Source organism: Mytilus galloprovincialis, chromosome 7, assembly GCF_965363235.1.
Source record: "Mytilus galloprovincialis chromosome 7, xbMytGall1.hap1.1, whole genome shotgun sequence".
NCBI lineage: Eukaryota > Metazoa > Mollusca > Bivalvia > Mytilida > Mytilidae > Mytilus > Mytilus galloprovincialis.
In genome coordinates, this window is record NC_134844.1 from 18,483,106 (window position 1) to 18,498,959 (window position 15,854).

Here is a 15,854-nt window from a genome sequence, read left to right on the forward strand (position 1 = left end):
CAACAAATATCTAAAACTATATGGTGTATAGCTTCTTTGACTTATTTTTACGACTATAGATACTTTGAAATTCTAACGAAGTGACTAATATAAATAATCATTCCATAAATCTATAAAATTGACATAAGATATATTCATCTGTGCAATCTTGTTTATAATAAAATGAAATACCTAAAAGTGAAACACGATACTGAACACGCAAGAATTGATAAATCATTCAATATCATATGTTGCTTATTTAGCTTTTTTCAAGTAGTTCTTTTAATTTACTTCAAAACTGTGTTTCTGGTAAACTTCAAAGTTTCAAATTATTTGCAAATAAATTGTTGATCACTGCGCAGTAAATTTCATAGATATTTTGCCATGGCTAAAAGCTGTTTGGGTAACATTGGTTTTGGCTGTATTTTACTGGTAATCGGAGTTTTGCCGTCCCTAGCCTCTGAATGCAGTGGTGACAAATGTGGAAATGTGATTTCCATGTCCTTAATGGATAAAATGGAGGCTACATTGAAGGCTGATGTAGATGTTACAACGGACACAAAAAGGTGTTGAAACAGCTATGACAGATGTTATGACACAGTTGATGGAGAACAAACTTAAAGAAATCAATACTAAAATAGAATCAACAATTCTTAAAGAGCTTAAACGTATGTACATTGATGTTTGAGTTCTTTCCTATAATCATTTTGTAGTTAATATTAATCATCAGACATAACACAATGGTTTAGTTGAGTTAAATCGTAAGGACACACGCCGATTGCGAGCGATCGTAATGATTTCTCGTGAGAGCACAACAACAATTTTGTTTGGCTATATGTACGTGAAAGTAAAGATAAAAAATAAGCTTCTTCGTTTGTATGATTTTGAATCTAAAACAAGTATATGCAAGAGAGTTTGTGTGTGTAGATGTCGTATACAAAAAGCAATTTTGTCCAATAAATTGCTGATATTATCCTATGATTATATAAGTTTGTTTTTTTTCAATCTAGCAAGATTTATACACGGTGAGACCGCTGCTATAAAATTTGCTATGCAAAAATACCTCGTACCTTTTATGACATGTACCAACTATTGCACAGAAATGGTTTAAAATTGAACAAAATTTGAAAATAAAGATACAGTTCAATTAGTACATCATTAGCCTCAATAATGTTTTTTTTATTATTTTCTTATTGTTTTCCTTTATGATAGTGTGTTTTATACGTTTATGTTAGTGTCGTTTTATACGTTTCTGTGTGTGTTACATTGTAGTGTTGTTTCGTTGTTCTCCTCTTATATTTAATGCGTTTCCCTCAGTTTTTGTTTGTTACCCCGATTTAGTTTTTTTTTCATGGATTTATGAGTTTGAACAGCGGTATACTACTGTTGTCTTTATTGATACAGCTAATGTTTTTATTTGTATCAAATACCATTTGAAACACACATTGAAGTCAACCAACATAATTCAGAATTTCACCTGATGAATTATGATTGTGAGTTTCCGCTTTGAAGGCCATTGTACAATACTTTCATACTAGGTGTGACCTAAGAGGCAAGAAGATAGACAGGAAAGATTTAACATTGAAATCGTGTCGAGGAATATTTCTGTACAAATAAAACCCTGTTTTCAAAACAGAGGAGGGTAGAAATTTAAAAATATCAAAAAGACGTTCGACTATGCATTGATTTTATTGATTATCAAAAATAATAATATGATGAACATTAAGTATGGTCAAGACCAAACATGTTGAAAAGCAGATTTAATAATTCCACAATTATAAAATAAAAAACTGTATTTATTATTAAGCGTGGTCAAATAAAAACCATTTTCACCATATTCTGGCCCTCATAGATGTTGCACAGGAAATCTTGCTTTCATTTTTGCATGTTAAAATAAATAGTTGGAAGGATATTATTCAAAATGTTAAGGCAGTGTTGTTAAAAAAAATCCGAGCTCTAAGGAAGAATGTAAAAAACAAGCAATATCCTTTATATCCATCATATAAAATGAAATATTTTAAATGAATGCTTAAAAGTATGATGACAATGTCAACAATATCTTTTCGATTTTACTTGAAACATTTAAGTCTGTTTATATTTATATCTTGACTGACATTCAAAATAGTTGAATATAGAGTTGAATGAGATCTAAGTTTACGACAAAGCATATGTGTTAAATTTTCACATATACACCTTCCCTTAATGTTTAACATTTCAACTGCGTCTTCGCCTTTGTTACAAAGCACATATCTACTATTGGAAGTAATGTGACGTATCAACGTATGTTTTTCTTAATGTACTGTTGGGTTTCCGATTAAGTACCCATTAAACTATGGGTTTCAAAAGCTAGAATTGAAGTATTTGCTTTTACATATGTACGGATATATCAAATTATCAATTAGTTGACAATTTAGAAATGTTGGTGTCAGTGATCTAAACACACGATTTTGTTTATCTTGTAGCGAATATTCCGTGTACTTTTTTGTATTGACATTGAGTATACCTTAATTGTAATAAACGGTAGAAAGAATTCTTATATTTGTGGTTTTGTCGTTTTTAACAGGAGTTGGCGTAACCTATATCAGATGGGGGGAAAAGGTTGTTCTGGTAGTGCCGAACTTGTTTATACAGGTAATTTATTTTCAAACGAATTAATCTGTAGTTAATACTATTGATTTTTCACAGTATACACATGCAATCATTGTTTTCAATCATCTTACTGTATTATTCTACTAAGACGTTAACAATAATTTCTTACATGTTCAGAGAGGGATGTTTTTCCTTTCGTCTGAAGCATTATTATCAATCAACAATAACACTCGATAGTTATCAACATAAACTGTTTCTGTTTTACCTAAGGTAAGAACAGTTTTACATGTTGTCCTAGATTAACAAATAATACCCCGCCAGGAGGGATATGTTTTGATTTACCACTGTTAGCCCGCCTGTTCTTTCGTGCGTTGACACTTTCGTCGAAATTTTTTCAAAACTATAAATCTAAGCGTATCAAGATTTCGAAAAGAAATTCCTGCTAGAATGCTTTTACCTTTTTGATATGTTTTAATATTATCATCAACTTAACATTGTTTCAAATAATTGCCATTGGTACCATGTTTTCTCAGGAAGTGCAAAAAGTAAAATCACAAAAATGCAGAGCTTCGGAAAGATTCAAAACGGACAGTCCCTAATCATGGCAAACTCAAGAGCTCAAACACATGTAGAAAATTCTGAATTAAACCTGGTATTAAAGCTAGCTAAACTTCTCACTTGTATGAGATTCGCATCGAATTCCAAAAAGAGCTTTTTAAAGTTTGTCTACATGCTTCGAGTTGGTATATTATGTAATGCATCTCTATATTCATCGTTCCTTGGTTATATAACTTTCTATCTTCTGAATACTTATAGCTGAAACATAAGTGAGCAGGAGCGCACAGTTCAAATTATGCTTACTCAGGATATTTTCGTTTAATTGATTACCTTGTTTACTTGAAATGTAAGCCAAAATTTCAAAGCCTGAAAATCTTTTTTAAAAGATGTTCAACTCTCTTGAAAAATACGGTTGCATCCTGATTTATGAATATCTTGATATTTTTACATATTTGAATATGAAGTTGACAAGAACGGCAAAATGAATAAAAAAAATGAATCCATTATAGAAAAACACGTTAGATAAACACTGTATAGGTAAATGACGCAACGTCAGATGTTGCTACCATTTAGTGTAACAGAAAAATAACGTTAAATTAGAAACGCGCACTATCAAGTTGTTCCTGCTTTCCTTGTTGGGTAAATACAAAGTATAGCACACAAGTAGAAATGCCGAGAGATTCCAATCCAATATGGTTTTATAATTTACATAGGATATTAAATTTTAATTCTAGTAATAATGTGTTTTTCGGTGGAATATTGCTGCATTATATGAACAACCCGAATATGATTTTATTTAAGCAGTGGAACAAGTCAGAGACAGCAGAGACAATTAAATGGCTTATAGTTATGACACTGAAGTTTTCTTAACTTTTTGATCGTTTTATAGATGTGTGTTTTTGTAATGTGTCATTTCGTTTTGTTGAAAGTAGGACATTTACATTAAGTGGAGGAAGAAACCCGCGAACGCAGTTCATGCCGTCCCATATTACGCTTGTGGCGACGTCAAATAATGATAACGGAAAACCTTGCAAGACATTTTCATTAATCCTTAATTTTTATAGGTAACCCTTTAATCTTAATACAATTTGATGTAACAATTTCAACTTTTATTGGTATAGTAATCAAAGCCGAAAATAATCTTCATGGAATCAAATCTGTTTTTTGGCAGTAAAAGTTTTGTGAAGGCAAGAAAGTTTAACTCGGACATTATCGTAAGACATTGCAAACCAATTGTTTTGAATTGAATATGAAGCTCAATTCATTCATTAATTTGAACTTTTGGTGCTTACACTTAGTACAAAACGATCGTGCTTACAATTTAATAAATTATATGTCAAAATTTTATTTTTTTATCTGAAATGTTTCAAGTTTCCAAACTAAATTTCCCCTGGGACAGTCATTTATACATATTCTTTTCAAAATATCTATGCTAATTTTATATTGAGACGGCCATGCAAACCAGTACTGAAATATATCACGTCATAGAACATTCATGCACAATTTTAAAGAGTTGCGTGAACATTTCGCGAATTGTTCGAGTTTAATGTTTCGAGTTTGTTACATGGGACAACGCCAAGTGAACGTTTTTTTTTTCTGATAATCTGTGTCTTCTGAAGCCTATGAATATTATATTTTTATTCTTTCTCTATCATAATGTGAAAATTTAAGAAGCAATCTTTATTTCCATATATAATTTGAAATATTCATTTAAGCATTTCTAAGAAAATGTCCTTATCAAATATTTACTTAGCGCTATTTTTCGCGGTAGAAGCAATATCTAACTTTTCGTGAAATGCTAATGCAAAATAATTTCCACATGTAGAAAATCAATTATGACGATCTCTCATTTAATATTCAACTGTTTTTACAGACAGCCATGATCAGTATTATTTTATATGCCATATAATAAAATTTACTTCTCATTATAACTGCACGTCTGTAGATTTTACCCTAGCAATCATGCATCAAAGAAACAATCGAAGTTTAGCGTACGAACCATCGGACTTTAACGTACGGATCATCAAACTTAGCTTACGGACCATCGCACTTAAGCGTACGGACCATCGCACTTTAACGTAGACCATCGCACTTTAACGTAGACCATCTCCTCTTTAACGTTGACTATCGCACTCAAATGTGAACATATTTGATATTTATATCTTTAATCCGTCATAATGTGCTTAACATTTTATATTACAATATTGTGTTTATTGTAGGACAAGCTGGCGGTAACCTTTATAATCATAATGGCGGCGGTGTTAATTATCTTTGTCTTCCGAATGATCCAGAAAATGGAGAACACCAATCATATAGCAACGCTCAACTTTATGGTGCTGAATATGAAATATATGCACATAGTAACCCACGCGGAATGTCGGGTATTTTGGAAAATAGAGAGGTACCATGTGCTGTCTGTCGTAGGAGGCGGAGGTCTTCTGTAATAACGATTCCTGGTAAATATGATATGGCTTATGAATAACAAAATTAGTATTAACTGTTTTAAAGTGTAGTATTCACAGAATATCGTCGACTTGCACCAAAAGAGGAAAATTGTACGTTGGTATATTCTGTTAAAAGTGCATGCATATTCCGGATTGTCATAATGATTCTTTAGTAGTCGGTTTACTCAATTCTTTGAATACGGACAAACAGATCTATCAAGGACCAATCATGAAATGGAAAAGTAATGTTAAAAGTTATAAAATCATGATAAATCAAAAAACTTTATCAGACTCAATAAAGCACAATATAAAACATACGATGTCCATTAAAATACCGCATTAAATGCCTAAAATATTTAACCAAATGTTAAAAGTTCGTTCTAGTCTGGAATTTATATCCTATCCTAGAGAACATACGTAATTGGCTCTGGATTACCCCCCTGTACAATACTTTTGAATTGAATAAGAAACTGTTCTTTCTTTTTATCTTGTCTAGATTTTTTTCGTCTATACTTCGTAGTTTTATTATGTTGTTGTTTGCAATTCTATAATATTATCAAGAAAAACGCATATTGCTCGGTGACAACTAATAGTATATAAAAAAAAATTAAAAAAATTAAAAAAATAAATATGACATTGCTCATTATGGTGGACAACGAACGACTCTGGACCATTATTTGTTCGCTTTGAATTACACTAAACTTCTGCCCTTGGCTTAGTGAGAATTATCCAACCATGTAAGTTTTCGCTAAAATGGGCGATAGAAAATACATGTGGACGGATTAGTCCGGCGCTAAAATGGACTCTAATTTCGGCGCCAAAATGTCCCTAGTAGTTCAAAAAATTTTGCTAGAATGTCCTGCGCCATATTCACAGGGGGCAAACCTCGAAACCACACTCTTAACTGTATTGCTATCTTACTTATGATGTTATTTTTGTTGTAAAAAAAGAAACGATCTCTTTCGGCAACGTTCATTTTTTATTAAAGTACTATTCAAATACAAATATTTTGATTTATACCTTAAAATGACGAAAAACAAAATACTACGGAACATTCAAAACTCATAGGTTGCAAATAAACTGACAAAACCATGACAAAAACCAAAAAGACCAAAGACAAATAACGGTATACAAAACACAGCATTAAAAACTAAAGACTGATCATTTCCCAATATTCGTGTATTAGATTAAACAATTTATATGATGGATCAAATTAATTTTCCAAGTGAACTCAAAACGATAGTATTTTGAATAACCATTACACCAATTACAGAGATGGAGGATTTATTTTCATTGTTTAACTTACGATATTCTTTTGGTATTCAGCTATAGCTCTCCCTTGACACCATTTGCTAGTATGGTTTTGAGGAAACGATCATGGTCCGTCGGAAGGACGATAAATGGCTGACTCGTGTTAAGAGAGATTCATATCTCTTGTACGTTAAAGACACCCTTGTAGATTTCGAAAAAGAGCATGCTAATGCCGCTACAAGGCAGCACTCGTATCCGCAAAGTGGAAAGGGATTAATATAAGTTGCAACACTTGTTTCCAAATCCACTATGAATAAATATGTTTAAACTGAACCACAAAAAACGAGGGGATTCATCATGTACGATCTCCATTTATCAAGATCAACGCATAAAAAGTTATGTTTCAGCCTCAATATAGGTTAAACAAATATCTACCAGATCAACAAAAGTCAGTTTGTTGTGGACCTTCGCTATAAGGAAAATGTATTATTCAATGGTGTATCTTTAAAATAAATATTCTTTATCAAGTTATCAGGAATTATTCATGATCAAAAACATTTTATATATATTTATCTACAGGTAGAAAAACCTGCTACAAAGACTGGAACGCTGAATATAATGGATTCTTAATGGCTGCTCATAACAATTACAAAAGAACTGATTACGCATGTGTTGATGTCAATGCTGAACCATTTGAATAAGTCAGCCTCAAATGAAGAAGGTGCCCTCTTCTATCCAATTAGAACTAGCTGTGGTAGTTTGAGATGCCCTCCGTATAAAGCAAATGCAAACGTATTTTGTGTGGTATGCATAAAGTGAAATAACTATTGATAAACTGGGAAGTCTAAATATGCGAATATATGAAGCATAATAAAAGTTATACATTTCCTACCTTTTACATAACTGTTATATCTTATAATAATCATGTTTTATTTGTTTTTCATGTGAAAATACTTCGGGGTAAATTCCTAAACACGCTTCCGATGTCATTAATCGTTTACCTTTTACAAAACGCCATTTTGATACTACTTTGTTTTTTCTTTATAAAATTGTTCTCTTGTTCTCTTTGCCTTAATGTAGCCTTTTTGGAGGGTTTTTTTTTCGATTATCATATTTAATTTTTACATTTTATACCAATCTATATGAGTTAATCAGGTTTTTTTTTTTTGTTTTTTTTGGGGGGGGGGTCTAAATTAAAATCCATAGACTTTTTGAATTATTGTTCAGAATGAAGTTTATATCATGCTTTATTCAAAAATGTAATAAAAGTATGGATCACTGGACTATTTGTCATGCTACGGGTTTTGTATAGATTATGCATGGAAACCCAAATTTTAGGGGATAAAGAGAAAATAACAAACTATATTCTAACGATAAAATTTGAGAAGATGGCTCTAATGCTTTGCTTTCACATTAATAAAAAAAAAGGTTACCGGACTAATTTTCTTGTTACACTATAAACTAAGAATAGATTCTTACATTGATACCAGGGGATTATCGGATTTATACAATCGAGATAGTTAAAATTGATAATTTAACTATCGAGATTTGAAAAATCCGATAATCCACGAGTAACTATGTAAGAATCTGTTTATCTAATGATTAAAAGGTAAATGTTCTTTTTTTGTTCAACGAAAATCCCCTTCGAGTGCCTTTCACATTCCACAAAGTTGTCAATTTCATTAACACCGGTTAGCATATTTTGATTCATCCAGTTAGCTTAAAAGGTTATGACCCTTAAAATCATTCTATGATCTTGTATACAAATGGGCTCGGAAAGGTATAAAATTCCATAGAATTAGAGAAATAAAAAATTTACAGCACTTTCTATTATAAAATTACTAATTCTGAGTTACCTCCACTTGAATGGCAAAGTTGTTTAAACAAAAACAAAACAGTGTTTTCTGTAACAGCCGTAAATGTGATAAAACATAATTTTTATATTAAAACGAAAAGTCTTACACATAAACTTCATACTACTCTCAAAATAAGTACATCTAGTTAAAGATCTAGGCCGATTGTTATCTGCTTTTTTTCATAATCCAAAATGGGGTAAGACACTCAAGAAACCTAAAGAGCAAAAAGTAATATAAAAAATATCAAACTTCAAGGAAAATGGAAAACTCTGAAGTGCAAACCCACTAATCGAATGGAAACAATTGTCATATTCCTGACTTGGTACAGCCAATTCCATATGTAGAAAATGGTTGATTTGACCTGGTTTTGTAGCTAGCTTAACATTCATTTTTATGACAAGTGAATAAAATTATATTATATTGACAACAATTTGTGAGCAAAATTATAAAACATAATTAGTAAAGATGTCAAAAATTGGGATATGGAATACAAATTCTACTATAATCTTAATTACTATAAAAATCAACCTTTATCTCAACAAGGCAACACAAATTAAATGATAATCCATCGAAAAAGCACATACGCAAAATGAAAGAAAAAAATACAAAAATGACAATAGCACAATAACACAGTGGAGGGAAGATAAATGAAAATAGATGTATAGCAATTATTAAATATTCGAAAGAAACCAAAGATATAGATTTAGGAATTCGATATACCAGATAAAAGATAACCCAAATTCATTGAAATCACTCGTAATATTTCCAATGACTCCAGATTACCTTCGTTATACAAATGAAGATAAATTGTAAGACAAACTAAATAATAATCATAATAAAAAACAACAAATAGTAAGTTTGAATTTTTGGCAATTTTTTGTCATGGATTTATTAGGACAGTACAACTATTTATCAACCGGCCTATGAATTTGCATTCATCGACAATGTCTCATTAATGTCCAAGATTAAAACATTGAAGGGCAACCATCATATGTTTTCTTTAAATGGCAACTGGGCTACCAGACGCCAACTGTAATAAATTCAGCCATTCAGTAATCAATATATTCAGTTTATATTCTGTCCAATCCATGACGCTTCTTTAACGATATCTGAAAATTTACATCCCAGCTCCTTTGTTCTAACAGGGGTGATCTGAGCCGGATCACTCCTACCAGATCACCCCAGTTTAAGTTTCTTTGTTATGCATGCTTTCCTTTGTTCTGTAACATTTTGGCGGGAATGTCAAATCCAGTATAAAACTTATAATTAATTATACATAGAAGACTATCTATCAAAATTCACGTAGAAAAAACCAGTGTATATGCTGGGATTCGAACTCAAGACCTTTAGCATATCAAGCCACGACACATACCACTTAACCAGGACGACTCGATACGAACTGTAAGAAAATTAATATACTTAAAGGAAGCAAGATATTTTTATAACTGGGGCGAGTTGGCAGACCTTTATTCAGTGGGGTTTAAACCATTTTCGTTAAATAAATGAGTTGTCAGACTGATTGTTCAATTTGATTTTACACTTTTTTAAAGTTGGGCGAGTCGGTCACAAGAGTGGGGTGATTTTTTCATAAAGTGGCGATATAGTGTGGGCCGATTGGCCAGTGGGGCGAGTTGACATTGTTTGATATCTACTTATGTGTTAGGGGGTCATAAAGGGTATACATCATATAGTAATATATAAAGTATATAATAATGGTTGTGTGGCGTTCTAAACTAGATTTTATGAATTGTAAATGGTTTTTCGTCTAATCTAAAACAGCTGGGATGTAAAATAGTTATCCCATTCGGACTTGGTGTGTCAGTGTAAGATCACCCTCTGGCCTCCGGCCATCGGGATGATCTTACACTGACACACCGCGTCCTTATGGGATAACTATTAAATACAACAGAGAGCAGAAAATATTCTCAAGGGTGGGATAGGGTGGGTTTTGTGTTCCTTCAGTTCAAATCACGCAATGAACAAATCACGAAAAGCATGCAATTTTATACCAAATAAAAGCGGGAAAACCGCTTATGAAATTATGTAGGTAAATGAAAGACGCTCAAGTCCTTCAAAATTAAAGAAAAGATAACTCAAGTTTAGCAGACGATAATCTTAATTTATTAAATTGATTTAATGCTTAATGATTAAATCTTATTATTAAATATTCGAAAGAAACCAAAGATATAGATTTAGGAATTCGATATACCAGATAAAAGATAACCCAAATTCATTGAAATCACTCGTAATATTTCCAATGACTCCAGATTACCTTCGTTATACAAATGAAGATAAATTGTAAGACAAACTAAATAATAATCATAATAAAAAACAACAAATAGTAAGTTTGAATTTTTGGCAATTTTTTGTCATGGATTTATTAGGACAGTACAACTATTTATCAACCGGCCTATGAATTTGCATTCATCGACAATGTCTCATTAATGTCCAAGATTAAAACATTGAAGGGCAACCATCATATGTTTTCTTTAAATGGCAACTGGGCTACCAGACGCCAACTGTAATAAATTCAGCCAAATGCTAACAAACCTGTTTGTAAGCATCGCCAACAAAATTTATCAATCCATGACAAAAAATTTAACACACAAAACAAATGAAAAAACCTAGGTTTTGAACAAACATATCAAGTTAAACAGAGTTCAAAAACTAAACATCAGTTCAATGAAGTATATCAACTATACTGTACAACAGTTCAACGAAGTATATCAACTATACTATACAACAGTTCAACGAAGTATATCAACTATACTTACAACAGTTCAACGAAGTATATCAACTATACTATACAACATTTCAACGAAGTATATCAACTATACTATACAACAGTTCAACGAAGTATATCAACTATACTTACAACAGTTCAACGAAGTATATCAACTATACTATACAACATTTCAACGAAGTATATCAACTATACTATACAACAGTTCAACGAAGTATATCAACTATACTTACAACAGTTCAACGAAGTATATCAACTATACTATACAACAGTTCAACGAAGTAATCAACTTTACTGTACAACAGTATAAACAACTTGCACAACAACAAAAAATTATTCACTATGTATTTACAACTAACAACAAAATTGTTGTATCTTCAACAGAGCTTTCAACTTGATACATGCTTTTAACAACTGAATAAATTATTCAAATGACATACAACTTCATGAGTACATGCACGATGGCTTACAACTTAAAACAGTTTAAAGTTCATCTGGATATAAAAATCTGTTTGGATACTTAATGAACAACTCTAATGCTGACTGAATAGCATTAATAAATATGTCATTGCCAATATAAGACAGATGTACGCCATCATCAGCAAAAAGAGTTGGATGGATATCATCAAAATCAGTATGTTTAATAGCCTTGCCCCCAACTTTGTGTAGGTAAGATCTAACACCCCTATTTACACGGGCTCTAGACCGTTCTATTGCCTTTTTATTCATGGCATTCCTCCAAATTCGCCTTGGCAAAATGTATGACCAAATAACAGTTGTGTTTGGTAACGATGACATTAACTGACGTAAAGTGTCCTTAATATTATATAAAAGTTTACCATTTTGAATGTTACATAAATCATTACCACCGCAATGAATAAGAATTATTGAAGGTGGCGGTCTCCAATTCAACAATGCAGTTATAATAGAAGGAACCATGTCCCATAACATTCCTGAATGACCTATCCACACAATACTGTAACCAAGTTTTTCCAGACCCAGATCAATACCAGTTGCTCTTGTTTGAGTGTGTTCAGATGCCTTTTTTACCAAAGATGAACCAATGATCCAAATGTCATTTTTTGCTGAAAGCAAAATTAAATATTAGGAATTCTAATGTAGCGCTGAAATGATGACGACATCCAGCGACCCATGGTTTTAATCTGATTTTCAGTTTTACCAGACATAAAGGCTGACGTCGCTGCTCCTATTCTAAACGAATGCGTATTAAATCTGGATGTGTTTAAACTCAAAAACTTGAGTCCTTTGTTTAAAACAGTCTGAAACTGAAATCTTGTCAATGATTTCCCATTTATATGGCAAAAAAGAGGACCATCATTTCCAGGTCTAATTTGCAAAAAGGCTTTCAAACTTTGTAGAGGACAAATCTCATTTGATTCATTTTTTTCCACAACTAAAGTAGTGGATCTCCCTTTTTGATCAGTTTTTGAAAATTTTATCGTAACAAACAGCTGATTTTTTACATGGTCAATATAAACATCCCGCCTATGTAAAACATGCTCTAGCATAACATTCGTTGTAATGGCAAATTCACTCACACGTAAAAAAGCAGCAAACGCTAAGTTAAATGCTGTTTGAAACAATATTGTTTCATATCTTGAAGAGCACACGTGCCTCAAAGCCACATTTAATCTAATCAAAATATCAATAGTCAAAGGTTCCCGAAGATCTTTAGACTTGTAAAGTCTATCACAACCACCCAAAAGTTTCTGAATGATAAAAGATTTAGTTAAATCTTCATTCCCTTGAATTTTTAATTTGTAACTTATTCCAGATATATATGATCTAATTGTAGATGATGAATAATGATTTAGTGACAAAAAACCAATATAACGAATAATTTGTCTGTTACTTGGTGGCCAACTAAGGGGAATAGAATATTCCACCCTGAACATATTGAACGAATGTAATGCATTTTCATAAACATTTCTGGTACTTTGAGAAATTGAATAATTCAACAATTTTGAAGCTTCTACATCAAAAGATCTAAGAATTCTTGTGGAATTGTCTGTGCGTCGGGTCGGCGTTGCTCGTTACTTCTCTGAACTTCTTCATCTGTCCACGAGATAAAGCATCAGCAATAAAATTGTCTTTTGAAAAAATATGCAACGCTTTAAATTGAAAATTGAATAATAATGTCCACAAAACTATTTTTCTCAACAAAAACATAACCCTGTCATTTTTTGAAGATTTTGAATTTAAAATTGCAACAACAGCCATATTATCACAATGAAAAATTATCTTCTTATTCGTAAACCTTTCTTTCCATAAATAGATGGCCAAAGCAATAGGTATAATTTCCAAATAAGTAATGTCACTTAATAAAACTTTGCCCCAATTATATGGCCATTGTAAAATTGCCCATGACCCATTTAAATAAGCTGCACAACCCAGTGAATGACCACCTGCACTGTCTGTATACAAATGTAAATCAGCATTTGAAACCCAGTCTAAATCTTGGATATATGTATAGCCATTAAATTCTTTAAGAAAATATTGCCACATTTGCAAATCATCTCGTATTCCTTTGGTCAATCTTATAAAATGATGAGGTTTTTTAACATTTTTAAAAGAGCCATATAAACGCCTCAAAAATGCTCTACCAGAGGGAAGAGCCCTTGCACAAAAAGCCAACGAACCCGTTAAAGACTGCATTTCTTTCAGAGTAATTTTTCTTTTTTCCAATACCCAATTTATCTGATCTTTAAGTTTTTCAATTTTATCATCTGGTATTCTAACCAACATCTCATCTGAATCAATTAACAAACCTAAATACTCTAGTTTTGTGCAAGGACCTTCAGTTTTTTCATTTGCTATAGGAACTTCCAAGCTTGAACAAACATTTGAAAATGCAGTCATAAGAAAAAGACAGTCATCTTTATAAGCTTCTCCAACAAATATAAAATCATCAAGATAATGATCCAAATTTTCAGAATGCGTTTTATTTTTAACTGACCAATGTAAAAAGGTTGAAAATTTTTCAAATGTAGCACAACTAATAGAACATCCCATGGGCATTGTTTTTTGGATATAGTAAAGACCATTTAGTTTGATGCCAAGTAAATCAAAATCACCAGGATAACATTTAAGTAAAGGAAATGCGGATTTAATATCCATTTTTGCCATTAAAGCCGATTTACCCATTCGTTTAACAATTTTGACTGCATTGTCAAATGATGAATAAGTGACCTTGGTAAACTGAGTATCAATAAAATCATTGATACTTTCATTTGGTGGGTAAGACAAATGAGTTATCAATCTAAGTCCACCAGTTTTCTTAGGAACTAAACCAATAGGAGAGCACCGAAGATTTGAAATAGGTTTATGTTTGAATGGGCCTGCCATTCGACCTAATGATATCTCATTATTTAACTTCTTTTGAGCTTCAATAGGGTTTTGCAAAACAGACAACAAATTTCTATATTCACATGAATGTCTAGGACCTTCGTAATGAATTTTAAAACCATATTTAAATCCATTCAAAAGTTCAACAGCGCTTTGCTTATCATGATATAGTTCCAGAAGCTTAGATAGTTCATTTACATTAACCGGAGACTTTCCTAAGGCCCAAATATTAAACTGGTCTGGATGTAGTTCTGAAAAATTGTAAATTATCTCTTGTTAAAACCACCTTTTGGGTTTTGTCTATTATCAGAGTTGTTTACGAAAGGTGTAATGTTATTTTTCTTAAACCTAGATGGACCAGTATTACCTTCATTGTCCACATAGCGACGACATCGTAAAGCAGGATGATTAAAACCACATTTGAGACATGCATGTCTGTATTGGCAATTGCGTTTATTGCAAAAACCTTTAAAATTAAAATCATAACATTTATAACCAACATTAGCCTGCTGTTGTTTTTGAGAATTGTTAGTTAAAATACGCAACCACAAAAAACCGTCTATGGATGACCATTTTTTTGTATGATCCCTTGATACTCTCAAACGAAATTGTTGGTCATAAGAATACCATTTTGCAACAGGGTGATCAGTCGCTGCACCCCTTATTATGGACATATATGAGAAAAGTTCACTTGCTTTTCCAGGATGCCTTTCAATAAGGACCTGGGCATAAGCAATAAAACAATCAGTCCAATTCTCAACAGAAGTAATAGTAAGGTTATTCTTAACTTTGTTTTGTATTACCAGCATACCGTCATTAATGCCAATGGTGTTTTCATTTGTTTGACTGTTGAAATTGTTGCGATGCATAAGGGACAAATCAATATATTCAAAATTCCAAATCTTATCCTTAAGCTTTTGACTTATAAATACATCAACCTCATTAAAACCAGGCATCATTAAAGGTTCATCAAAAACATCAATAACCTCACCTAAGGCAGCTAATTGAGGTTCATTCTCCTGCAATTCTACATCTGGTTGCAAGGCAACTAATTGAGGTTCATCAACC

The 15,854-nt window shown here is 32.0% G+C and overlaps 1 protein-coding gene and 1 long non-coding RNA gene across 2 annotated transcripts; one reads left to right on the forward strand and one right to left on the reverse strand.

Moving 5' to 3' along the window:
- The first annotated feature begins 528 nt into the window (after window positions 1-528).
- Window positions 529-7,614, forward strand: LOC143084439 (uncharacterized). The gene is made up of 4 exons (XM_076260802.1): window positions 529-647; window positions 2,543-2,610; window positions 5,346-5,582; window positions 7,401-7,614. Exons 2-4 carry the CDS (start codon window positions 2,565-2,567, stop codon window positions 7,520-7,522), a joined length of 405 nt encoding a protein of 134 aa, XP_076116917.1. The 5' UTR covers window positions 529-647; window positions 2,543-2,564; the 3' UTR covers window positions 7,523-7,614.
- Window positions 7,615-11,019: 3,405 nt separating this feature from the next.
- Window positions 11,020-15,854, reverse strand: LOC143082455 (uncharacterized). The gene is made up of 2 exons (XR_012980396.1): window positions 15,778-15,854; window positions 11,020-12,505 (listed from the first exon to the last, which is right to left on the reverse strand). It is a non-coding gene; the product is annotated as an uncharacterized LOC143082455 (long non-coding RNA).

Bases quoted from the DNA above. Each gene is read 5' to 3' on its own strand.
- LOC143084439 (XM_076260802.1), top strand. From the start codon at position 2,565: ATGGGGGGAAAAGGTTGTTCTGGTAGTGCCGAACTTGTTTATACAG. The intron at 2,611-5,345 runs GTAATTTATTTT...TGTTTATTGTAG, and splicing joins TGCCGAACTTGTTTATACAG to GACAAGCTGGCGGTAACCTT. The intron at 5,583-7,400 runs GTAAATATGATA...ATTTATCTACAG, and splicing joins TTCTGTAATAACGATTCCTG to GTAGAAAAACCTGCTACAAA.